Source organism: Gossypium hirsutum, chromosome D05 (genome assembly GCF_007990345.1).
Source record: "Gossypium hirsutum isolate 1008001.06 chromosome D05, Gossypium_hirsutum_v2.1, whole genome shotgun sequence".
Lineage (NCBI taxonomy): Eukaryota > Viridiplantae > Streptophyta > Magnoliopsida > Malvales > Malvaceae > Gossypium > Gossypium hirsutum.
Genome location: NC_053441.1, coordinates 5,611,732 through 5,638,645, shown reverse-complemented (window position 1 = coordinate 5,638,645; position 26,914 = coordinate 5,611,732). Strand labels below are relative to the sequence as shown.

Genomic DNA, 26,914 nt, shown 5'->3' with positions numbered 1-26,914 from the left:
CTATTGGGACACATGTGGAAAGAACATCCTGAATCTAGGATCCACTCAGACGTAAGCTTGGAGTTATCGCTCGTTGACACTAACAAGAAATCATCACCGCCTTCATCGACCAAATTAGCACCAGCTACATCTTCCTCGTTACTCTCAGCAGCTCTTTTATTTCGCAGTTTATAACAATCTGCTTTGACGTGACCTAACTTTTTGCAATAGCGACACCTTTTGTCTCATTTCTTTGATGCTACCAAACGGAAGCTTGTCTATCTGCTTTGCTATTCAAATCAAACTCATTGTCGAGTTTGTCTCTACTCAACAAATGACCCTTCACATCTTCGAACGAGAGTTTGTCTCTGCCATAAATCAGAGTCTCCCTGAAAGACTTGTATGAAGAGGTAAAGAGCACAATAATAGCATAGCTTGATCTTCATCGTCAATATAAACCTCAACGTTCTTTAAATCATTTAAAAGAGTAATGAATTGACTGATGTGATCTTTAAGAAGCTCACATTCGTTCATGCGAAACGTAAATAGACGTTGTTTCAACACTAAACGGTTAGCCAGAGACTTAGTCGCATAAAGAGTTTCTAACCTTTTCCACAAGGTGAATGAGGTCTTCTCCATCAATACCTCCTGCAATACTGTATTCGTGAGGCACAACTGGATTGCAGACAAGGCCTTTTCATCAAGCTCTTCCCATTCTGTTTGATTTAGATTCTCAGGCTTTTTCCCTGTAACAACCTTTTTCAAGCCATTTTGAACTAGAATTGCCATCATCCGAACTTGCCACAGATTGAAATTTGTCTCACCATCGAACTTCTCAATTTCAAACCTTGTTGCTGCCATCTCTGACCGGGCTGATCTATGAAAGTTAAACTAGCTCTGATACCACTTGTTAGGATCGTCCCGAATAAGCAACGAACAAGTAAAAATAGTAGAAGAAATTGAGAAGATGAACACACAAATTTAACGTGGAAAAACCCCTCAAAAGAGGATAAAAAACCACGGGCAAAGATAATTTTACTATAATGGCAAAAGAATGAAGAGTACAAAAGATGAAGATAAAAACTAAACCCCGAAAACCCGAAAAACAAAGAACCCTCAAACGTAAACACAAAATTCTCTGAATGTGTTATGAGTTCTAATCTAATGGGTGTCTCTTAATTCTAAGATTGTAAAGGAGCCTATTTATAGGCTAAATTAGTAAGTCAAATAAACTATACTAATAAATGCTAAATATATTATACTAATAAATACTAAATCTTCTAGAAAGAAAATATTTTTTTTGTTTAACTTGACTTGCAAGCAATCTCTTAGAATTTGGGTCACACAATTCTAACAAATGTGATACTTGAGATTGATGGTACTGAAGCTATCAAAGTGATCCAAACAAATGAAGTTGAACAAATTTATTCAAGTGTGGGGCGTGCCATCAAGGACCTTCTGAAACGTACCTGGACGGTTTATGTGAGACATATATTTAGAGAGGAGAATAAAGTTGTGGATGGCTTAATAAAAATGGGGAAAACATATTTACATGTAACCACCAGATGAAGTGTTGTAACTATTGCACGATGATTAAGATGTAGGGAAATCATCTTATCTAATTTATATTTGATTTAATACTTCTTTTATAAAAAAAAGGAAATAAAAACTTTGAAAAAAAGGGGAAAAAAAATCTCGAGCTTAACGTGGGAGGGAAAATGGTCGAAAAGGGAAAGTTGCAATACCTAACCATTTTGACAGTAATTTAAAAATGGAATGCCCTATAAATCAATTTTCCTTCCATTTTAAATAAAATCTGATGTTTTCATTAATCGGATAATAATTAAAAATGGTTTTTGCTTTTAAATAAAAATTTGGTTTACACTAAATAAAAGTTTAATCGATTTAGTCCTTTTTTTTTTACTTTCCTTTCTTCCTTTTTCCACACCACACGTTGGGGTTTTTCTATCTTCTAGTTGTTTCTTTCATTTTTTTTTTCAATTTTTTATTCATTTTATTATTTAATCAATTAAATCAAAGGTCAGGATTCAATCACTGAAACTTTTATCTATCAAAATATCTTCTTTCTTCCTTCTCCAAAAAGGTGAGCCAAATTATTATTATTATTATTTTCACCTTGTATGAATCCATTAACTCACCAACCAATCAAATTATACCAAAGTTGTCTCTCAATTACCTATCCTTTTGTCCAATAGAATCATTATGTCGTGTTAAAAAATATTTATTTGTGACTCTACCTTTTCTTCTTACGATCTATTTTCAATTTAGTCCTTTAACTTTTACCAAATTCCAAAATATTTTATTTTACTTTCTTCTTTTTGCCACAACAAATTTCAAAGCACTCAATCTATTTTCTTGATAAATTTATCATGTACGTTACTAGAACAATACATTTGTTGTACTGAAAATTTTAGGGCATTACAATTTCAAAATAAATAAAAAAATTAACATTTATTAACTTCGTTGACGTGACATATAAGTTAATTACTACATAAATGCTCACAAGTAATTAATTAATTTTTTAAAATTTAAAAAATTAAAAATATAAAAATTATTTAAAAATGTTTAAATTATTAAAATTATTAGAAAAGTATAAAAATTATAAAGACTTTTTTTAAAAATATTTTTAATTTTTAAAAGATTAATTGTTAAAGTGAATGCATGTAAGCAAAAGTTAAAATTTAATAAATAATACAAATTCAAAAAGTGAAAGAGAAAAAAAATTAAAATAATTCTTTTAAAAAAAATAAAGTGGAAATTAGAGTCACGGCTAAAATGATTTTGCTTTGGTCAGAAAAAATGAGCCTGAAAAGTTAATAAAATATCTGTCTTGCTTGCTGGCAAGCGTGTTTGAATAGACTCAAAAGTAATTGAGTTGTGTTGGAAAACATTATCTTGATTCATCCAATTGCTTTCTGGTTTGTCGTTCTTTGTGCCTTCTGTGGGACTCTTTGTAATGGCAATTTGTTTCCTTTCATTATAAAATGGATTCTCAATTTGATTAAAGAAAAGAAACAGAGCAGTGAGTCACAGAGAAAAATGAAGAAAGTAGAGCTGATATTCGTTCCAACACCAGGAGCCGGCCACTTGGCCCCAACTGTTGAATTCGTAAAGCGTCTCATCCATCACGATGATCGAATTTTGGTTACTATTCTTTCCATTGAGTGGCATTCTTCGGGTTTCGCCGATGCCTACACCGAATCGCTTGCTACTTTGCAATCTGATCGAATCCAGGTAATTCAGGTTTCTCGGGTAGATCCTCCCCCGTTACATCTTTGGACCTTGGCACCCGAAGCTTTTGTCTATGCATTAATTCAGAGCTACATCCCTCATGTTAGAAATGCTGTCACAAATATTTTGTCTATGAAATCCACTTCGGATTCAACCCGAGTTGCAGGCTTAGTTCTTGATCTGTTTTGTTCGCCCATGGTTGATGTCGCAACTGAACTCGGTCTTTCTTCTTATATATACTTAACCTCAAATGCATCCTTCTTCGGTCTCGTGCTGTACCTACAAGCGCTACATAGACAGATCAGCTCGGAATTTGAGTACCCGAACCCCGAAAATCCAAGCAAGGATCTTGGACATTTGATCCCAGGATTTGCAAATCCTGTCCCTTCATGTGTTCTGCCTTCATTCATGTTCAACAAGCATGGAAGTTATACCGCATTTGTTAAGATTGCTGAAAGGTTCAAGGACGCCAAAGGTATAGTGATAAATACATTTGAAGAGCTTGAGACTTATGCTCTTAGTTGTTTTGTCAATGGCCAAAACCCTCCAATTTATCCAGTTGGACCAGTGATTCACCTCGATAGTTTGCCTCACCCTGAATTGGACCAGCTCCAACGCGACAGGATCATGAAATGGCTTGATAATCAGCCTGAATCATCAGTGGTTTTTCTTTGCTTCGGAAGCCATGGATGCCATGGACCACCCCAAGTGAAAGAAATAGCACTTGGGTTAGAGCAGAGTGGGCAGAGGTTCTTATGGTCCTTGCATATGCCAGAAACACCACTAAATGACGCTGCAGGAGCAGTTCATTACAAGAACCCTGAGGAAATGTTACCAGAAGGGTTCCTAGAAAGGATCCAGGAGAGGGGGATGATATGCAGGTGGGCGCCACAAGTGGACGTTCTCGGCCACAAAGCAGTAGGAGGGTTTGTATCTCATTGCGGTTGGAACTCGATCCTGGAAAGCTTGTGGCATGGCGTGCCGATTGTAACATGGCCTATATATGCGGAGCAACAGCTAAATGCATATATGATGAAGGAGGTGGGATTAGCAGTAGAGTTGAGGTTGGATTATAGGGGAGGGACAAGTGATATTGTGGAGGCAGAGGAGATAGAGGAAGGAGTACGACAGGTTATGGATGCTGGCAGTGAGGTTAGGAAGAAAGTGAAGGAAATGGCAGAGATGGCTAGGAAGGCCGTTATGAATGGTGGATCTTCATTTAATTCAATTGGACGATTCATAGAGGATATGCTAGCCAACACCTGATATATCTACCTCTATATGCATATCAGTGTACTCAGTTTATATTGAAAATAAGCCCTGGGTTGCGTCCTTATCTTCTTAGCCCTTGTTCAAGGAAATTATTTATATTATCCTAATTTTAAATTGCTTTTAATTATTATTTCATCTTATTTTTAAATTAATGCTTATCAAATCAAATACACGAAGTTATCATAAATAAAAAATTAATAAGTTTATAGTATTTATTTTGTAATTTTAATTTTTTGAATCCATATAAAAAAATTAAATATTTGTTCATTTTCTGAATTTTCATTCTACCATATGATTTGGCATTAAAGATATAGCTTTTGATGCAGAGTTTTGTACACATACCATACTTTTATTGATTGTTTATTACCACCACATTTCTTTTAAACAATGCAACTGGTATGATAGGAGAAAAATGGCAAGTTTGCCTTAGTATTTTGAAATTCTCACCAAAATTCTTCTGAGTTTTAGGTTCAATAAATTTAATATAGAAAAAAGAAATATATATACATTTATAGTTTGAAAGTGAAAAGAAGGGGCAGAAAAGATGAAACTATCTCAAAACGAATGATTAGCGACATTGGAATTTGCGTGGTCCTATATATGGAAGCGAGCAAGAAAGAAAAGATCAAACAGAACAGTAAGTGGTAGGAGATGGAGAGTAGAGCTGATATTCGTTCCATCACCAGGAGTCGGCCATTTGGCCTCAACTGTTCAACTCGCAAAGCGTCTTATTAATCACGATCATAGAATTTGGGTTACTGTTCTTTGCATTCAGCGGTTCTCTTCAGGTTTTGTCGATGACTACATCGAAGAACCTGCTCGAATCCACTTCATTCAGCTCCCTCAGGTAGATCCTCCCTCGTTACATCTTTTGAAGTCAGTACCATAAGTCTTTATCTATGAATTCATTCAGAGCTACATTGATCCTGTTAGAAATGCTGTCACAAATATTGTGTCCATGAAATCTACTTCCAACTCAACCCGGATGTCGCAACTGATTTGGGTCTTCCTTCTTATATATTCTTAGCCTCAAATGCAGCCACCTTGGGTCTCATTCTGTACCTACCAATTTGACATAGACAGAACAGCTCGGAATTTGAATACCCGAAGCCTGAAACCCGAAACACGGATCTTGGACATTTGATCCCAGGATTTGCAAATCCTGTCCCTTCCTGTGTTCTGCCTTCATTCTTGTTCAACAAGGATGGAGGTTATACCGCATTTGTCAAGTTTGCTGAAAGGTTTAAGGATGCCAAAGGTATCATGATAAATACATTTGAAGAGCTTGAACCTTATGCCCTTCGTTGTTTTTCCAATGCCCAAAACCCTCCAATTTATCCATTTGGACCAGTGATTCAACTCGATGGTTTGCCTAACCCTGAGTTGGATCTGGTCCAACGCGACCAAGGTCATGAAATGGCTTGATAACCAGCCTGAATAATCAGAGGTTTTTCTTTGCTTCGGAAGCATGGGAAGCCATGAACCACCCCAAGTGAAAGAAATAGCACTTGCGCTAGACCGGAGTGGGCACAAGTTCTTGTGGTCCTTGCATGTGCCACCAGCAGTAGATGCTGCTGCAGGAACAGTTCATTTCAAGAATCCTGAGGAAATGTTACCAGAAGGGTTCCTGGAAAGGATCCAGGAGAGGGGGATGGTATGCGGGTGGGCACCACAGGTGGAGGTTCTCGGCCACAATGCAGTAGGAGGGTTTGTATCTCATTGCGGTTGGAACTCAATACTGGAAAGCTTGTGGTTTAGTGTGCCGATTGTAACATGGCCTATGTTTGCTGAACAACAGTTGAATGCATATATGAAGAAGGAGCTGGGATTGGCAGTAGTGATGAGGTTGGATTACAGGAAAGGGATAAGAGATGTTGTGATGGCAGACGAGATAGAGGAAGGTGTACGACAGGTTACGGATGCAGGCAGAGAGGTTAGGAAGAAAGTGAAGAAAACGGAAGAGATGGCTAGGAAGGCTGTTATGAATGGTGGATCTTCATTCAATTCAATTGGAAGATTCATAGAGGATATGATAGGCAACATCTGATGTATATTACATATATATCTTCTTAGCCATCCATTGCATCCTTATCTTCTTAGCCCCTGTAAAATTTTCAATCATGTCAAGGAAACTAACGAGGTGCTATTGTTATCACTAACTTGGCAGCCACATAAATTTTCCATTAAATGACTAGATTTGGTACCAACAAAGTTCTAACCTAGTTAGGATAAAGTAAAATTTAATGACTAATGGAGAAATTTACTCTTTTTATAAAACCAGGATCATCTGTATAAAACAAAAAATTAAAATAATGAAAGAAGAATGAGGCTAAGAAACCTGAGTTCCAACACCAAGCACCTGTATCATCGGCTACAAGGCAATTCCACCAGAAAAAAAAAGACCAGTGTAAATACATTTGATATGAGCAACACATAGATAAACAAAAAAGTAACAGCAATATGATTCACAGGTCTATGCACTCCTCAAGTTATTTAACTCTCCTCTTACTATTTCAAAAACCATCTACAAGCTCTTAATGGCAGCTAATAATCCTTCTATTTTAATTTCATTTTCCTCATTAGTTTCCTATTAGTTCCTAAGGCTTTTGATTTTCTCTGGTGGATTTGCATTTAATTCCCCCTAGTTTCCTCGTCCTTTTTTAGAGCTTATCCTAGTATTTGCTCAGTTTCTTTCACTTGGTCTGTCCACAGCACAATTTCGCATAAACTTGAAAAGCCCATTGATACACCCAAATTAACTACCACTTTTGAATTTGATAGATATAAAGAAAGGACCAACATTTAATCAAACTGAACCCATCCTAAAATTGAGATTACATTAGTTAACAGCCTAACAGCCAACTAGGCAAAATCCAATCTCATGAGAGGAGAACCAGTGACAAATCTTTGGAGGATTTACTAGAGTTTAAATGGCCCTTCTTTTCATAAGAAATTGTACAATATCATCAAGATCCCAAATTCTTCTTTTTCCTCCCTCTCCCTATACAGCCTTGCTAAAAAGTTTTCTAGGTTTCAACCTCATACAAAATTGTAGAATATCACCCAAGGTAAAAAATTGTAGAATTGTAGATTAGATCCTTTTAGAACGACCCTCAAGAAAAAGCCCTCATCTGGTATTTCTATGTACTGCAGAATAATTCAAAGCTCAAAAAGTATCTATCTTGTTATAAACTAGCCCTATAGAACTGCAAAACATCTAAGCTAAAATAAATAACAAAAAGCTGCAGACATGATATAACCATATACAGATAGAAATTGGTTTACAAGGGAAGAAATATATTGATTAATGAGTTTTTATTTTGTCCAAAGGAAACATGGAAAATGTCACAAGTTTATCATATGGACAGTTTCTACAATTGACACATTTTACATGCACCCTTTATGGCAATTTCCATTCAAGGGAAGCTGGGAAATGTGACACAAACTTATTCCTTTTTTTTTGCTCTCTTTGAAAAGGTGAGCAAAACTAAATCAGAAAATTAGGCTTGACTTACAGCCTTTGCATGTTCAAATGCTAACACTTGTACTAGAAAGCTACATTACTTGGACTCAGATGCGAGCGTCTATGTATCAGACATGGTATGTTCAATTTTTTTTTTTAATGTATTTGGAGGATTCTTGGAAGGTTATATCCCCCATACCTATGTTGGACATAGGAACTTCAAGAAAAATGAGAAGTCAAAGCAACATAGCTAGAAAGACTAATGGATAGGTGACATTCCTCGATCTAGGTCTGTAAAAATGCATAATTTCACAGTTCCTGCAAAACTAACATCAAATAATATGTACGAGACCAAATTATGAATCATCATTTGTAAATGAAACAGGGGGTTGAAGAGAAAAGGTTTACCTGACATCTCAAAATTTTCAACCTAAGCTCCAAAGTACTGTATTAAGTCGTCATCAAGCAGTTCCTCTAGTGAACTTGTACCATCGAATGGAAGTTCAAATGGGCTGTTAAAGCCACCATAAAATGAGGGATCACTTGTGGGTGAACCAAAGGGATTATGAACAGCTCTATCTTGCTCATCATGAAATGGGTCTTTCATGTAATGGTGCAATTCTCCCCCAGTAATTACATGATCATTTCCAGCAGGCACCGATACATCAATCCCATTTTCTGGCCCAATCTGCGGTACATTCATCCCCATCTGAATTTGCTGACCATCACGACAATGCCTAAATTCAACCGATGGATTATAAAATTCATATGCAGCACGGTGGTGCAGCTCAGTCTGTTGCACTGATGGATAGAGCATGGGCCTTCCATCTACATGCATGCTCTGGGTGAAAATTTCATTAGCACAAGGAATGGCAGGTAGTTCAGACTGAACAATTAAATGTTTCTCTCCATGCATCAACATTGTGCTTGCATCATTTTCCTGCTGAGTGGCAGGCATATTATATTCAGGAAAAGATGCATCAGTTTGGTTGATATCAGGCACAGGGCTTCTTAACTCGGCATTAACATGTTCATCAGGAGATGGAACAAGTTGCTTATCCACATGGCTTGGTACATTTTGTCGATCACCATGGTTTGTTCTTTTACGAGGTCTCTTCCTCCTAGGTTGTTTTTCGACAGGCTCATTCTCTTGGACTGGATGGGAATCATCATTGTTGATATAAGCTATGGGTTCCACATCTATCGGTTGATCTCTCCTGTCCTCTTTGGAAGAAACTGAACCTCGTCCATCATCAACACCATCAACATCATAATCACTGTCAATACTGACAGCAGGTTGCTTCTTACCATCACGACCACCTTGTGGCTTTTCAGTTATGCTGGATATTCCTTTATCACAGCTAGGTTGCTGAATCAGAGCTTCCTCTCGTCCCAAAACCCCCAACCAAACTGCACTCTCCTTTGCAGTCATCTTATCTTGTAAACATTTTGACTGATGTACATGCCTCCGAATCTTTGCAATATCAGGTGACATGTGCTTTATCACTGCTGTTAAAACTCCAACTTTCCACATCTTCTTAAGATCATGTGGCTTTTTATAAGGAGGACTTTGACCCTGTTGCAGCCCTAGTTTTACCCACCACTCTTCATTCCCAGTGGGCCACCATGGGGGAGGAACTCCCTTTTCTAGTGGATACTTTCTCTGAGGGGGTTTGCAATGCTGCATCAAAGAAGACAAGAGGGATCCAAGAGTAGCATCTTGCAGGTCTTGTAGACTGCACTGTGAATTTCCATTTTTTATGTTATCGGACTCACTGATAGCTAAACACTCTGCGTCATACTTGGCTATTGCTGCTGGCCCATTCTTATCAAATTTCACCTTTTCTTTCCACCAAGATCTTATATTATCTGATGCACCACTTACAGGCTTTCCCTTCTCCGGAATGATGCCATAGACAAATCCACGTGCTTTGCAGACTTCCATTAGCTTCAACATATACTTCAGAATACCATCTTGAGCTCGTGACATTTTCTTCCTCCGAGCCTGATCAGATGCCTGCTTGGATTTTTGCTTTTCCACAGCCTGCAGGGCTGCAATCTTCTCTCTTTCTTTAATCCTTCTGAGCTTGATACGATCTTTCCATATTCGTCTCTCCAATTCGTCTGCTTCAATCTCTTCGTCACTGACATCTTTCTCTGCTATATTCTCACACCTTATGTCATCAACTTCAAGATCGGAACTGTCAACCAACAAATCAACAACCATTAAAACACGATTCATTAACTCAAACAACAATAAAATCTTGCTTTGTTTGATGAATAAGACAAATAGAAGACAAAACCAAATTCTGAAAGCTTTATCTTTGCTCCTTTTGGATCTACAATAAACAAAAACCCTCACCTACACTGGTCTACATAAAATGTATTTCGCATGAAACTAGAATCTTTTTGTTTTAAACTCAGTTCTTAATTACAATTATTCTCCTACCATAGCAACGTCAATAAAATTTGAGAAATTCTAATAGTTTAGAGGGTCTACCACAAAATCCCTTTTACACTATTTACTGATTTCAACCACACCCAATGTTAAATCAAATCAAACCAAATCAATCCAATTAAGGAAAAATTAGGTCCAATTTCTTATTCATAAAGAACTCGCTTCCAAAGTTACAAACAATTTAACTTGCTCTAAACAGATTTACCCATTAATATTTCCTTAGATATTACATGCATAAAGAAATCAAACAAAACCCCAAAATCCAATACTCCCTAACTCGTCCAAAATTCAGCAAAAATTGATTAGATAAAACACAATAAAATAGTGGGTTTTCAATGAAAAAGAAGGGTAAAAAGTTAAGCTTTACCTAATATCAGCTCCAATTTCTTCAAATTCGGCCATGAAAAGAAAGTTCAAAAGCTCAAAATCTTTTAACGCTGAATGGCAAACCAAAATGATTGGGAAATCTATTTCACTTTATACGAAGGCTGAAGGAGAGAATTTGAAATTATAGGAAATTTTTTTAAAAAATTTTAAAAAATCAAAGGGTTTGGCTGCTTGAGAAAATATTCTGAATTTCAGAATCAGAAAGGTCGGCGGAAAAAAAGTAATCAAAGATTGGTTTTTGTGCCAAAATTTGTGAATGAGGTGAAATACCCAGTATATAATGTTATGTTCATGAATCACGGGTTAGCTTTGATTATTTCATTATGTTTTACACATAAGCCTCATATTAATATTTATTTATATATTGCTTGGTTACAAATTTTCTTTGTTCCATCCAAATATGATTGTGATTTGTGACTCGATCACTTAAATTTTGGTGGAACTTTGCGACAACCAACCGACATGCATGCTAAGAGGCATTCTTTACGTATATCAATTACGAAATTAATCTCTATATATATATAAATAATAAATCAGTAAATTTTTAATTATTACATAATTTTTTTCTAAAATCGTAGGTATGTCATAATTTCAATTTTAATTTCAGTTTCAATTTAAAATTTTCATAAAGTGATAACTGTTCTTTTAACAGGTAATAAAATAATAAAAATAATAAATAATAGCAATTTCTTTTATAACAGTGTCTTTATATATTTTTACGGACTAAACCCTTGCAATAGTGATCAGCTTAAGATTCGAACTTGCCCAAGTAACAGGTCCGTTGCTCATGCGATTATATTACAGTTTACTAAAATTAAAATGTTCTGACAACAATATATTATAATTACATAATTATATATTAATTGAAATTAATAAATAATTCAATTGTTTTTAGATTTTTTCTATTTTTATTAAATTATTCAACTTTAAATAATTATAAAATCATCACTTAATTTATTTTTATATTTTGTTAAAGTAAAAAATAGTTAAATAATTAACCGTGATCAACTTTTTTTTCAGATTAGGAGACCTACATATCAATATCAAATGTGTGTATATTTGTCCGCTGGTCAAAAAATTACTTTAAAAAATAAAATAATATTAAATTATAATTTTATCATTATATTAATTTATAGTTTCATAATTAAATATATATATAATCATTTTGGAGGCATAAACCATTACCTTCTGTGGCCTCATTTTTTTATTCATTTTAATTTATAAAAATATGATAAATTTGATAAAAAATATTATATATACGTATTCTAATGGACAGCTGTCAATATATAATATGCTAGCTATTTTGAACTGAAATATTTATTCAATATCAGAAGGTGACAGAAAATCTACTGCATAAACAATTCGTATGAAGCTCTGCTTTTGTGTTTATGTTGTTTATTTGTGTATATTTTTAACCTACATGTAAATTGTATTCCTACGTTTCTATAGAGCTGGTAGCAAAGCTTGCATAACATAATTATAAAAGCTCACAAAAATGTAGTGTGAGCCGAAGGATGAATATAACTCCTTCACCTTACTTAACAATCTCTTCTTTCATGGCAAGGGTGAGAGCTGTGAGATTTCCTCCACTCTCCACTCTTACCCCTGGCATCGCCACTGCTCTACTTCCTATATACCCTCCTTCCCCAATTCTGATCTTCCCAAACTTCACTTTCCCACCTTCACCTTCATATATGTGTCCAAATAGCAATGCATCTCTTCCTACACATCCTCCTCTCTCCATATCTACCATTTCAGGGTTTAATAACGCTCCCATGCTATCCACGTACATTCCTTGGTCTACTTCAATATCTGAGCCCATTAATTTCATCCACACCAGGAATATAATGGACCCACTGCTCATTTCCATGAAATAGTCCCCAACAAGTGTTCTAAAAGCTTGCCAGATGGTGTCCATGAACACCCTTTTACTCCATATCTGTACTGTTTCACCTTCATTCTTCTTTCCCACGAGGACCCATTTTGCCACTGCACATGTTATTGCTGCTATAATTCCAGAAGAAACCCAAAGCAAAGGAAGCAACCAATGGAGTGGGAATTTCTCTGATTCCTTCATGTGAAGAACACAAGTTAATGGTGCAAAGATTGCTAATCCCAGGAGGGAATAAGGAAGCACAGTCTGCAATAAAGGTTGAACGAAAATTGACCATGAGGTTTGGTACCACTTTCTTTCTAGGGTCACTTTCCCCGTGTCTTTTTTCTCCAATGCTGCTGCCATTGGACAACCTGAAAGGTCTACTTTTACATCAGATTGCTCTAGGAAGATCCTCCATGCCTCGGGAAGTGGTTCCTTGTTTCGCAAACGCTGGCAAATCTCGTAGATGAGGGACCGCCCATGATCAATAGAAGCACTCTGAGAGGACATGCAAGCTCGGATAACATCGATCAGATGGCATCTACGGAAAGGATTAAACTCAAGTGCTTCAGCTTCTTCAGCGGTGAGATTTCGTTCAAGATTAATCTCGCCTACATCGATGTATGGAAACTCAGTCTCATCCCATGGTTTAGTGCAGTCGAGTGCAACGTCGCGTGCGGCTTCGTCCGACGGAACAGGCCGGACTTGTAACTGGAAGATGTATCGAACACCACCGGAGTTCACCCGTCGTTGGAAATCTTGAGCAAGGAAAAGCAAGGGGCGGGTGTCGTTTTCATCCCTGGGAATTGCACCTGTTTCTGGTGGGAGAATCCCTTTGGGTTCAACCTTCCCGGACTCCTCACTGATACTTCCGTCATACGGTCTCAACTTGAATTTCACGTACCTTTCTTCCCCATCTGAGAACCGAAGAAGTCGAACAAAGTTCGAGTAGTAATGCAGCTCTGCATACGAGTTAGCATGCCGAAGGGACATCCACACCGCGTCTCGTATATGCGGGACTCGCTTCACATGCTCTTCTCTTGCAGGAAGTCCACACACAAGCCATGTTGCGAAATCAGCAATGGTACGAGCATAGAATGCCTTACCCGTTTTCAGTGTTAAGTCAAGGACTGAAGTGTTGGCATCATTGTTCTCATCTAAATGTATTCTTATAGCAGCACCTCGAGCATCAATCCTTGCATCATCATCAGCACTCAGGCTGTTGCTATGTCGAACTACGACACGGTAGGACTTTCCAGGGTGGAAAACATTGTGATCCGGAAACCCTTCAATCTTGTCGTACATTTTCAAGTAGCCATTCCCTGCAACACCAATTCGATGAAAATATCTTGATTTAACCTTCAAAGTGGTAACAGCTAGACTTGCCGCAAGGTTTCCCACTATTTTCTTGTATTTCATGTCCATTTCTTCGATTCGATCATCTAGAGCATGATTAGTGTTCTTGACCATGATTGGAGTTTGGGAGCCAACATAAACACCACCTCTTTGGAGAAGTGAGTTTTCAGGAGCCACTGAAAGTGCACCAAGAATGACATCATTTTCAACCCTGGACCCTGGAAGGACCAGGCTTTGACTCCCAACAACTGAGTTATCTTGAACCTCAACTTTCCTACGAATTAAACCACCACGGGTATAAAATCCTGTAATGATTCTGCTGAAGTCACCGAGATGAACGCCGGCGCCAATTTCGACTAGCTCTGGATCTGAAATTGGGTTGATAGCTCTGATTGAACAATGTCGGCCAACTTTTGCACCCAAAAGCCGTAAATACATGCAAAAAGCTTCTGTTCCAGAGAGAAGATGAGCAAATCTAAGGTGGCAAGCAATGGTAATTCGGTGTCTGATGAATATCTTGACATAAGATTGCTTTGACTGTTGTCTCTCAGTAAGAAGACGAGTCAAAGTGCCTGTAAGGAAACTGAGTATCAAGCCATGAGCAACGTAAGCAATGGCAATTGAGACGGAAAAACTTGCTGGATTCACAGTGATGCTAGCAAACATGGTAGCATATGCAATAACTGTGAAAGGAATCCAATGTAAGGCTCCGGATATGCAAGCAAATGCAAAGTGTTGAAGAGAATGAGGTTTCTCAGTGAGCCAAATGTATAGGAAGTAGAGAATAGCTGCAGAGAAACTGCTGAGGAAACCAACCAAGTAGATGCCCATGAACTGAGACATGGTCTTATTTGGAGTAGCATTTGAAAACACTGTACTCTGAAACCGTGGTAAATAATGACATATGATCAGTTTCCAGCATATACCACTTAAAAAGTAAAAGAGATGACATTCTTCTATTAAATATTGTACTTACTTTTTGGACACTGTTAGCCTTGGCTGATCTATTTACTGAAGTGCCTCCATCAATCCTCTGTAATGGCAGTACTTCAGCTTCTTCTGCCAATACACTTCCCTTTTGGATCACTGCATATGGTCCAATTGTTGAATTCTTGCCAATTCTAATGGACTGGAAACTTAGTATCCCATTCTTTACCTCATGACTTTGAATTAATGCCCCTTCTGAAACCAGAGCTCCATCTCCAATCGAAACTAAAGATGGATCTGTAATGTCTATGGTATCTAGTGTAACCAATGGCCCGATTCTTGCTCCAAGCATCTCAAACCAATAATTTAAGAACACTGTTCCTCTCAGATGCTGTGCAAGAACTTTCGAGGCTATTTGTTGGGCTTTGTAAAGTGCCCACCACTTAACAAAATCAACTGACCAGATGGAAACGTCATGGATAAGGGCATAGTTTGGTCTCAGGAAAGGATTTCCAAGAAAAGAAATACTCATGCAAGTTAAAGCTATGCAGAGGATCCAAACAAGTGGTGCAAAGGCCAAATATATCAAACAAACCAGCCACTGGTTTCCATCTATAGTTGCATGGACTGTTAAGGTGAAAGATGTGAACGCAGAAACTGATAAATACGCAGGCAGACTCAACAATAAGGACACGAAGGTAAGAGCCAGAAATTGTAAAAACCAGATGCCTACTTGGCGATGTATGGATACTTCCACCAAAGGCTCATCTGAATCAAGATCAGGTTCAGCATGAAATGAAGAAGCCGTTGTAAGATCAGGTTTAGATTTTACTAAGAGATTCTCTGAGAAGTTGGCCAAGTCTGCAATGCAGGTTGCGGTGAAGATATCTACTGCTCCAACTGGCACGCCTAGAAAATCTGAAAGCTTCTGAGATGCTCTGACAACTCCGATTGAATCGATCCCATACGAGACAAGGCTCTCCACAGCAGAAATATTGTTGGTGGGAATCCCGGTTAGCTCAGAGACCATGCCTTTCAGAAACTCCACAATGTCCTTGTTTCTCAGTCTTGTACTGGGTACAGGAGAGCTTTGAAGCTGACGAGGTGTTCTTCCTTCTGCGCAAGTCCCAGTAGTGAATGACCGAACCAAAGTTCTCTTTGAAAAGATTGGTTCCGGGACTATGTTCAAAGTTCCCTCACTGAATTGTTTGAGGCACTCAAATCTCTTGATTTTTCCTGATGTTGTTTTGCTGATAGTCTTGGGCTTGATCAGTTTGATCGCAGCAACGCTGACGCCATGTTCTTCTGCAACTCGGGTTTTAATCTGTTCAATAACTTCCTTTTTCACTGGCTTTCCATCTCTAACTTCTGCAATTACAACGAGGCCAACATGGTCAGCACCATCTGGAACTGGAATTCCTTTTTCAGACAGTACATCCTCTGGAACACCAATGACAGCACAACAGCCAGGTCGTATAACTTCGGATGAGCTTTCAACTGTCTTTTCTACATCAGCTGAGTAAATATTCCTTCCTGCTACAATTATTAGATCCTTGATTCTTCCAGTGATGAACAATTTCCCATCGACGATCCGTCCCAAGTCTCCAGTTCTTGTGTATTTTCTTCCGGAGTGATTCTTAAGCTCGTTTCTGAAAGTTTGATGGCTATGTTCTTGTCTACCCCAATACCCAATGCCAGAACTTGGACTACTGATCCATATCTCTCCTTCTTTTCCACCTTCTTCAAGCTCTACACCAGTCTCTGGATCAACTATTCTGATGTCAACATCTTGATTGTCTAGATCAGTATAACCACAGCAAACTCTTCCCTGCCAGTCAACCAAGATGGGATTCCCTTCACCGAATGCACAGCTTACAAACACACAGTTTTCAGCCAAGCCATAACCAGGTGCCATCACCTCTTGTGAAAGGCCAAATGGATAAGTGAGCTCAATGAATCTCTTCAGAGTTCTTTGCCTTACTGGTTCAGCAGCAACCATTAGGAACATAAGGGAAGAAAGGTCATAGTTCCAAGCCTTATCCTTGTCAGACTCCAGTCTTCGAACCACCAGCTCGAATGCGAAATTAGGTCCAGCACTGTGAGTAGCCTTGTACTTGCTCATGGTTTGAAGCCACAAAAGGGGATTTCTGATGAATGTCATTGGGGAAAACAGTACTGCCGACCCACCACTAACCATTGCAGTAAAAAGTCCCCCAATTAGCCCCATGTCATGGTACTGAGGAAGCCAACTGATTAAAACTGTCTTGGAGGTACTCTTGTATCTCTTTCGCATCAACTTCACATTATGGATGAGCCCACCATGAGTGATCATGACTCCTTTAGCATCACCAGTGGATCCAGATGTGAACTGCAAAAAGCATAGATCATCAGGGTGAGGTTCAGACGGATTGACCGTGGCATCTGGAATTACTTTCTTGAAGTTCTTGATCCATGAATCGGTGTGCAACCAAGTAAGGTTAGGCCAGTTAGCTGAAGATTTTCCCTTTTTCCCAGTCAATGAGATCATTTGCTTCACCAAACCTGCACGAACAGCTGAGTGATAGACAATAGTTGATAGTATCGCCACTGCACCACATGATTTAGATATATTTTCAATCTTCAGAAGTGCTTGTCCGCCTCTTTGCAGAGGATCTGGAGGAAGAACTGGAACCGGCAACACCTTTGCTCTTAAACATCCAAAAAATGCATCAACAAAGTCCAGACCTGGAACATAGACCAAGAGAACCCTATCACCAGGTCTGATGACTGGCTTTTTGCTTGTTAAGATCTTTTGAGCGATGAAAGAAGCATTAGCATGAAGTTCGGCATAAGTCCTTTGGCCTACTGCTGCCCCTTCTTCATTAATCCAGGTATAAAGCGTTTTGCTTTGAGTGACTTCATGAGTTCCCCAACGCTTCAAATAGCCATCAAGTGTACAAAGATCAGGGAATTCAACTCCAGGGAGTTCACCTAATTGCTTGAGATTCTTATCCCCATTGTATGATTGAAATGGAAATAAACTCTGCAAAAATAACATTCCATGTCAAGTTTTGGTTTACATCTCTTTAGAACATAAATTGCCGTATCCATAGCCGACTACCTGAACAATGTAACGACCTATATTACCTTAACATATGGAAACACCGGTGTAGATTTGTTGTTTGCAAAGTGCTTGCAGATTAGGGCCATTGCATATGAAGAATTCCTCTCTGTAAGCTCAAATGCCATAAGACCGCCAACGTAGTAAGTATTCCTCTTTCCTTGAAGTTCAGATTCTAGGCGCTCATAAAAGCCATTCTTCATATCTGCAGTAAAATCAACATATAAGCATCCATTTGGCATAGTGGTTCAATGACCACTAGCAGCAGGTGATTTTGCATACCTTGACTAGAAACATGAGGGAAATACTTGAATCGCCGTTGTAAAACCACTTGCTCGACTTGTCCTCCCATGGGTTCAACTGCTTTTATTGCAAGCTCACAGACAGTTGATCCTTGAATATCCAGGGAGTTACCATATGACCAGAACAAGAAAATATCGGAATCAGCATAGAATCTCTGCATTGCAACAGGATGTCCGATTGATGCAGGATCGTCCATGTATTCACCAAAGTAATAAAAACCAACAGGCATATCTTCTAGCCCTTTAATTTTCAAGACCGTTGTGTAGTAGTCGATTGTCATTACTTTACTGAAGAGCTCCTTTTCAAGATCATTCAAATCCATTGCTTGAGTTTCATGTTCTGTGACAAAAGTACGCAGTATTAGCATCTTACGGGAAGGGAATAGAGAAAAATTTTAAGAAAGTCTACAGAAGTTGACAAACCTGTATTATTTGAAGCTGGAGATCTATATGTTTTCCCATTTTTGAAAGGGAAGGCACCCGAGATGATAATCTTATCGAACTCCATAACTTCGGATTCTCCTTTAATGTTTTTCACATTAATGCTAACACCATCAGCACTATCATTATGCCTTATTGCCAAAACTTCAGTGTTACAAAGGACTTTAACTGGAAGATTTTTACTGATCTTCTCCCAAAAACTTGTGTATCCACCTTTAAAACGTCGTATTTTCCCGGCCATTGAAGTTCTGGTGAACTCATGAATGTAGGCATAAGGCATGTCTTGAACATATCCATAACCAGAAGCAGTGTATCCATAAAATACAGACTTTGGAACAGATTTAAATCCATGAGCCTCAAGATAGGTTGGTGTCAAATCTGCAGCCAAGTCACTGACGGCATGGACACCAATTCGACTTGAAGCCTTAGCCTTATCCTGTTGGAAAAATAAAACTGATTCTTAAACCGAGTCCTAATATTAAAAAAAGAAGTCAGAAAACAACAATGAAAGCATCAACTGACCTGAAGTTCTAACGTGAGGGCGATCATAGAGACATAATCATCGGCGACTTTAATATCCTGATACTTCCCTGCAGAACTGTCAATGAGGGCGAGCTTATGGGAGTCCATTTCTTCCAATTCAGCACCAATCTCTTTGGCCAAGTGAAATATGACTGGTGCACTGTTTGCAGCAAGAACTTGGCCACCTAAATCATACACTTTTCCTGCAGGTTGACATATGGCACAAATATTTAAACATACACAACATCCTTAGCTTTAAACCGAATGGAGAAGAAAAGGAACCATTTAGTTTCATATTCTACCTTGTATGTCAACAGATTCACACATTCCACCTACTGTATGATGCTTCTCCAATAAGGTTATATTATTATAACCAAGCTTGATTAACGCATAAGCAGCAGATATGCCACTAGGACCAGCTCCAAGAATCGCAATGCTTGTGTTTACAGGAAGGCATGGATGCAGCTTGGAGAATTGGTCTTCTATTGGTTTTGCTAGCTCCATTTTCAACAATTACAGGCCTTTCTACAAGCACTGGCTTAAATTTCAGGGAACTGATCTTCTCCGACTTCTGTATATATATTGCTATTTTCCGATTTCTGGAGAGAACCAATCACAGAGCAGCCATAAGCCGATAACATCAAATCAAGTACTCAACTTTAACAGAAAGACCAAAAATCCCAACAATAAACCAAAGACTAAAAATCTGTTGGATTTTTGAAAACCACGAATTTTGTGTCTATACTCAAAGAAACAATAAATCAAGGCCATCTTTCTTATAAATATAACGATTATGCAATGCAGAGTTTATAAGATGCCTTTTTTCTTACCGCCATGAACAACAACTTTGAACATAGTATGAACTATGAAGCATTTCCCTGTAATGCCATGAAGATGACATGACTGACGGCCAAAAGGTAAGAAATCAAATCTTTGCAGACATTCAATGTCAGATTAACACAAAACATGTCGTGCTCATTCATTCTTCTTTCCTAAGCCTTCGGTTCTATTTTCCTTCCAAGCCCAAGTACTCAACATACAGAGTTGAAAACAAAACACATTTTTTTCTTTACTCATATTATTATACTATAATATGATATTACAAACCAGAAACTAGAAACCAAAATGAGAATTACACAAAGCGGTAATAAGTTTATAATCGGGAATCTAACCTTTTTAGAGCTGAAGTGAGCAAAAGGGTTGGTAGCCAAATGGCGAAGACATGATCGGTTGGAGTTTAAGAAAAAAGGTATAGAAAGCGTCAAAGATGCTGAAGCGTACAATTTAAAGCTGACGAAGCCGCTTTCACCGTGCATGTAATCTGTTGAGGTCATCCTGGAATTTAAACACCAAATGTTCCGTTGCTTACAACAAGAAGACGACAAATCTCACTTACACATAATATATAAGTTGAAGGAGTAACGTTGCTTCTCACAGCTCTCAGCTTTTATTCTTCTCCTCGTTTGGTCCGAGCATGTTCCATATGTTCCCTTTATTCGGCATCTCTGATGCTTATTTTTCGCTGTTGGAGCTCGGGAAATCCGTCACTTAAACCAGACAACATCAACAGCGACAAAAATGAATTGGATATTAGTGTGCATTATTATACAACCAATCATATTTATATAGTTTTTAAACCATAAATTTAGAGATGTGTGGGGAGTATTCAACAGTGTGGGAAAGAAGATAGAAGTGGGTTTCTGGGAAACAGTTGTGGATTAAGGTTAAATGGGACGGTGGATTCTTTCACTAGTTGAAACGACAACATCATCTTACAAAAATCAGATTGCATTGTTATAAAAATAATAATGGCTAATCGTATCTTTTGAAAAATATGCTCATAGTTCACCAAATCGACTTTCATTAAATACTAGGCCAGTTTTAAGAGATCCCAGAATTCCATATCGGATATACTGAAATGTTCAAATTAAAAGTGGGATGAGATTTTAATATATAGACATACTGAATCCATTATAGATAGACATAATCACCCTCTTACCATTTCTGATTAATTCAAGCTAACAAATACAGACAAATAGGATAAATTGGGTTTGGGTTTCCAGAGATTCTCCTTCGGCCGCGGCAACTACCAATTTTACAATTTATATATTTAATTCAAACTTCAAGCATCCATTATATCTAAATTTCAATTTTAGATAATAATAAAAAACGTGTGATAAGACCAAAACCTAAATTATAAAAATCATTTCGTATTTTGTTGAAAACTAGGTGATGATTATAAACATTTCTTGTTTATTAACTGTTGAATTTTTAAGATTATTATTTTTATTATATTTAAATAATTAATATAAAGTCAAACTCTTAATGAAATATTTTGATTTAAATACAAGTATGATATGTAGGAACGAACTACAATAATTAGTATAAAAAGATCATAATTTTTTTTAGAAAAAATAGAATATCCAAACTTTGATATAATTAAAGTAATAAAAATTAATAATTGATTAGTTTATTTGCTATTTACTCTTTTAAACTAATCATAAAATTTTAACTTTCATTACTTCATTAAAATATGTTTACTTGTTTTGTTAGCAAAATCGAATAAATTTTAAAAATATAATATGAATGTTAGATATAATATATAAAATTATAAAAAAAAATAATTTATTTAACTAAATTTCTTGATGATGAGTATATTTTAACTTATTTGAGATAAAACATGCAAAAGCTTTCCAAAACAGAAAATAAAAATGCAAACGGAAGGCATAATGATTTAGACTTTGAAGTAAGCGTTGTTGGTGAGAGAATGAAGGATGATAGCATTGAGGCTTTACCAATTGAAAGAGCACTTGGAATAGACATACTTTTGAACTACCAAAAAGTCAAACTTGACTGAAACAAATTCAACTCACCTCCATTTTGTGTTTCTTATCTCTCTAAACCTATATTGGACCAACATTTGGGGACCGAAATGCAAGTAAAAGTGTATTCATTTTATAATTATTTCATCCATTACTTTTCACAAATATACTTTACTTTCTCTTTCTTTTCTAATAATTTTTAGTTTAAAATTTTAACCATAAACAACCTTTTGATAATTATGCTTCAACTAAAAACTATTAAATATAATAAAAGTGATCTTTTTTGGTAAATAAAGGAAATAAGTTCAAAAGAACTCGTTACATTGTGTATGTTAAAAGCCTATAACATCCGACACTTGGTGTAATTTATCTTCAAAGACAAATTGCGCACGAACAGGTGTAACTTCAAACATCAACAACCTGTTAAGCTCACTATTGACAGCTTTAGCCATACAATCTGTCAGTCACGTAGAATATATCAAAATTTGAGTAGCGAATCATTTTTGCATAAATCATATATCAATCGTAGCTCTAAAATGTTACTATCAGTCATGTATGAGCCCATTTTGCCCGGGCCCAGTGCAAAATAAAAACAAAATAATAAATAATAAACCCAAAAGTAACAGCCCATTTACAAACCCAAACTCTGACCCAAAATTCAAACCCAAACGAATCAAAATCCTAAAGCCCAAATGGCCCAAAATCTAAAACATTTTTCAGCAAAATTCAGCAGCAAACCCTAGCTGGCCGCCGCATGCCTCGCGTGGCCTCCTCGTCTGCCACGCCCAGCTCTCCATGCCACCATGTCGGCCACCTGCTCCTCCACTACCAGCACCTCCATACCCTGCAAGATCAAGACAAAAAACAGGATAGAATAATAGAAAAAGGATGTAAAATGGGTTATAAAACCCGAAATGAAAAACGGAAACAGGGGGTTTTTTTTTCTTGAGGGGTTCTTCTTCTTTTTTTTTGTTTGTTTTTTCGGCATTTGAGTACAAAAAACAGAAGTTAGAGTTTTAAAAAAAATACATAGATCTCAGTACTGAGATAGCAAGCATTCGGAAAAAAGGAAAGGCAAACGGAAAAGGTTACTTTTTTTTCGATTTCTATATACATATCTATACATTTTTAAAGTTAATATAAACCTAAAATCTATATATTCTAAGACCAAGAACAAATAACAAAAAAAATAAAAAAAAATATTTTTTTTACCGCGGTGGCCGGCGCCGGCGCCGGCGAGCCTCCGATGGCCGTCCGGTGACCGGCCCCTGGCCGGATTCCCCTCCCTTCTCTCTCCCTTCTCTCTTCCCTCTCTCTTTTTTTTTTTCTTTCCCTCTCCCCAAATGATTTTTTTGGTTAGTTTAGGCCTTATATAGCCCTCCAAAACGACGTCGTTTTGGGGGCTACACTTAAGCCCCAAAACGACGTCGTTTTGGCCATGCCCGACCCATCCGACCCGACCCGCTAGAGGATCCGCGTGTTTTCATTTGAATGGGATATTTATGCGCGCAGTCCTTCCGCTTTTCTGATGCTTCACAATTAAGTTTTTTATGGTTTTCAATTTGGCCCTATAATTTCTCGCGCTTTTCGATTTAGTCCCCGCCAATGTGCTGCGTTTTAAAGGAAAGGAATAATTGTTGTTTCGGTCCCCCAACGTTTCACGCGCGTACAATTAAGTCCCTTTTCTTTGTTTTCATTTCAAATTGGCCCCACAACTTTGTTTTTAATTCAATTTTAGTCCTTTTTTGTTGATTTTTATATCCTTATTAAATATCCTTGTTATTTTTATATACCATTATTATTATTATGTATTAGTATATATTTTTATTATGTACGTGTATACCTATATATATTCTCATATTTAATATTTTTATTTCACTTTATTTTAATATTTTATTAATGTTATGTTTGTTTCTTTTATATTCCAATGTTATCATTATTATTATTCTTATTATTTTTACTAGTTTATGCTTTGTTATATATCTATATATTTATAATACGTATATATACTTGATATATTTGTATATACCTCGGTAATATTATTACTAGTTTTCAATATACGCATATATTACCTAAATATTTTAGTATTATGTAAATATTTTAACATTATATTATATATGTATTTATATATTACGTATGTACATATACCTTTTAATATTATATTTTGTATTACGTAAATATTATTTTAAATACTGTATTGTATATATATATGTCCTTAGTACCACGTTACATATATATTGTGTATATACTTGTTTTCTTACCCTTATTATATTCATTGTTAATACATTTATTTATTTTTTATACATGTATACGTACCCCTTTTTTATAATATTATTTTCTACACATATATGTATATATTTATCTATGTTTTCATATTCTATAATTTATATGCATTTTTTATTTTATGGCTTAAAATTATATATGCATATACATTTTTACATAAGTGTATTTATTGTCATCATTGTTATTTGGTGTTTGTTTATTTATTCGTGTACACTTGTGCCTTTTTTAAATGTTAGTTCTATTTATTTATTTGTATGCTTTGTTTATGTAATCGCCTCGTCATTTTATTTTGCCTATTGCATTGTTGTTACTCACTTTACTTTGCTCACCTTGTCGTATTCGTTATTGTTTTGTCAAGCATTGACACTAAACACCAAAAGGAAAGTTTCTCTAAATAAGGCAATATTTCGCGTTCGGAAACTCGAGAAAACGTGCCCTAACGTGCTGGGTTTCGATTTCTCGTTTGACTAAATAGCCAAATATCCTTTTAAATCTTCAAAGTATGGTTTCATTAAACTATAAGATGTCTTGGTTTCGATGGTTTAGAGTATCGTGTCCTAACGTGCTGGATGTGATATTCCTTCGGAACAAGAGAATCTTATATTTCAATTCACGTTATCAAAGTTTCTTTTAAGGATCGTATTTTTTTTAAACTCTTCAAATTTTCAATTTTCGACACTAAGACACTAATTAATCAACTAGGTACCAATTTTGGGCGCATCGAGGGTGCTAATCCTTCCTCGTGCGTAACCGACTCCCGAACCCATTTTTCTGAATTTCGTAGACAAAAATCGTTGTTTTAATAAAATCTAAATCGTTTATTAAAAACAACCGTTTTACGAGGTGACCCGATCACACCTCATCAAAAAAGATTGGTGGCGACTCCCATTTTTCGTTTTAGTTTCAAAATCTAAGTCGACCCCGTTTCCATCAAAAAAATGGTGTCAACAGCTTGGCGACTCCACTGGGGACAATAAGAGAGTCAAGCCATGTGTTGATTATTTCTTGTCTTTTTGTTGAAAGTGGAAAATTCGATTTAAATTTACGATCCTCTCATTGCATCTCTTTTATTTTGAGTTATATTTTTTTTATCGTGTTCTGTATTTTGTTTTATACCTCTGCACATTGCATTGCATGACCGCTGGTCATACCATTTTAAGTGGGAGTGAGAAACTACGCCTTCGTGAGGTTTTCACCTCCGCATGGGATAGTGAATCGCTTCCGGGATACATCCGTACCTATGTCTTCGTGAGATTTTCATCTCCGCATGGCCATAGGGAAATGTATTCCCTGAACTGAACTCGGTCCATATGAGCCTATAATGGGTGAGGATCGAGGAATCTGCTGGTTCAGGTACCCTTACTTTAGAACCAAACCCCATGTAGTGAACCTTAGGAGCCCACCCTAGGTAGAACCACTTCGAACCCCTAGTATTCACCCAAATAGGTGTTCTATTTATTCTTGCTTGCTTTTGCTTTGTACTAACATGTTTTCTTTTTGTTATGATTGCATTGCATTTTCATCATAAAAAGAGGTGTTGATTCACGTTCAATTGCTAAATAGAGAGCTTGTCATAAGAAAATGGGTTTCTTGATAAAGTGGATGACGATACGGTTGTCCTAATACGGTCCGAGAAGATATAACAAAAGAAGGATGATAGTTCAGTAGAGGACTATACGACTTTGCCTCGTTGCCTGAAGACTCAAGATGATAAAGATTATTCGAGAACCGCTAAACTTTTTAAAGAGAAGCCAACGAGCATCACAAGGATGAATGAGTAACGAGTCGCGGCCCAGATGAAGAAAAAAGAGATAGAAGGGATGTCCCTTTTGAAGAGTTCGGGAGATTTATCTTAACGCTCGAATGAAGAAGAGGATCGAATGTCCCCGCCTATGACGGCAAAGCCGTATATATATCTGCTTTATGTAAATAGATTTGTTTTCTATTCCAGTTGTTCTAATAGAATTGAACCAAGAATCAACATTTCTTTTGGCATTCATTTCATGCATTTGCATTACATTGCATCATATGCATTAGACTTTCACGAAGTGACCCTAACTAGGTAAAATTATTTCAGTTACCCTGGAAACCAACAAAAATCTAATCAAATATCACTACGGTACTCGTCGCCAAACGAAAGCAATGGATCAAAGGTTGGAAAGATTGGAACAGTTGCAACGAGAGATGCAAGATCAGATGCACGAACGACTGGAAAAAATCCAGCAAGACATGTTAGAATCCCAGAACACTATGATGAACCAATTAAAGCAGTTATTGACTGGAAGGAATGACAAAGGAAAAGGCCCTTTAGTTGATGCTGGGGATGATCACGATGACCCTGCCTATCCTCTAGGTTTCACCCCAACTAACATCCAAGCGCACCAGAGGTGTACCCGCAGAGGGCACCTGTTACCATTAGATCCCAATACCAGGTCGGTGCCCCGGCATCGATGAACTTTCCAATAGGTTCATCC

General features: G+C 37.0%; 3 protein-coding genes and 1 pseudogene across 8 annotated transcripts; 2 read left to right on the top strand and 2 right to left on the bottom strand.

The window, feature by feature from the left end:
- Positions 1–2,771: 2,771 nt before the first annotated feature.
- Positions 2,772–4,627, top strand: LOC107906713 (UDP-glycosyltransferase 71K1). The gene has a single exon (XM_016833794.2). It carries the CDS (start codon positions 3,040–3,042, stop codon positions 4,495–4,497), a length of 1,458 nt encoding a protein of 485 aa, XP_016689283.1. The 5' UTR covers positions 2,772–3,039; the 3' UTR covers positions 4,498–4,627.
- A 361-nt stretch (positions 4,628–4,988) lies between these two features.
- On the bottom strand, positions 4,989–11,172 carry LOC107906717 (ETHYLENE INSENSITIVE 3-like 3 protein). 6 transcript variants are annotated; one of them, XR_005913771.1, is made up of 4 exons: positions 10,792–11,130; positions 8,375–10,167; positions 6,842–6,874; positions 4,989–6,606 (listed from the first exon to the last, which is right to left on the bottom strand). XR_005913771.1 is itself a non-coding variant. In XM_041093313.1 (3 exons), the coding sequence occupies exons 1-2, from the start codon at positions 10,824–10,826 to the stop codon at positions 8,397–8,399; spliced, it is 1,806 nt and encodes a 601-aa protein (XP_040949247.1). In that variant the 5' UTR covers positions 10,827–11,172; the 3' UTR covers positions 4,989–6,606; positions 8,375–8,396. The 6 variants fall into 6 exon arrangements, 4 of the variants coding, with proteins under 4 accessions (XP_040949247.1, XP_040949246.1, XP_040949248.1 ...); XR_005913773.1 differs by having other exon boundaries at positions 6,842–10,167; positions 10,792–11,140; XM_041093313.1 differs by lacking the exon at positions 6,842–6,874 and having other exon boundaries at positions 10,792–11,172.
- LOC107902786 (UDP-glycosyltransferase 71K1-like) lies at positions 5,155–6,550 on the top strand (annotated as a pseudogene).
- Positions 11,173–12,115: 943 nt separating the features above from the next.
- LOC107906716 (uncharacterized) lies at positions 12,116–19,884 on the bottom strand. Its single transcript, XM_041093311.1, has 7 exons — positions 19,638–19,884; positions 19,336–19,538; positions 18,796–19,249; positions 18,353–18,712; positions 18,097–18,275; positions 15,020–17,992; positions 12,116–14,922 (listed from the first exon to the last, which is right to left on the bottom strand). The coding sequence occupies exons 1-7, from the start codon at positions 19,837–19,839 to the stop codon at positions 12,346–12,348; spliced, it is 6,948 nt and encodes a 2,315-aa protein (XP_040949245.1). The 5' UTR covers positions 19,840–19,884; the 3' UTR covers positions 12,116–12,345.
- Positions 19,885–26,914: the final 7,030 nt, after the last annotated feature.

Excerpts from the sequence above, each read along its gene's own strand:
- LOC107906713 (XM_016833794.2), top strand. The coding sequence starts at position 3,040 with ATGAAGAAAGTAGAGCTGATATTCGTTCCAACACCAGGAGCCGGCCAC.
- LOC107906716 (XM_041093311.1), bottom strand. The coding sequence starts at position 19,839 with ATGGAGCTAGCAAAACCAATAGAAGACCAATTCTCCAAGCTGCATCCA. Across the intron at positions 18,713-18,795 it reads TCCAGCTTCAAATAATACAG|AACATGAAACTCAAGCAATG; the intron begins GTTTGTCAACTT and ends CTTTTGTCACAG. Across the intron at positions 14,923-15,019 it reads AGGCTAACAGTGTCCAAAAA|AGTACAGTGTTTTCAAATGC; the intron begins GTAAGTACAATA and ends CCACGGTTTCAG.
- LOC107906717 (XM_041093313.1), bottom strand. The coding sequence starts at position 10,826 with ATGGCCGAATTTGAAGAAATTGGAGCTGATATTAG. Across the intron at positions 10,168-10,791 it reads GAAATTGGAGCTGATATTAG|TTCCGATCTTGAAGTTGATG; the intron begins GTAAAGCTTAAC and ends GTTGGTTGACAG.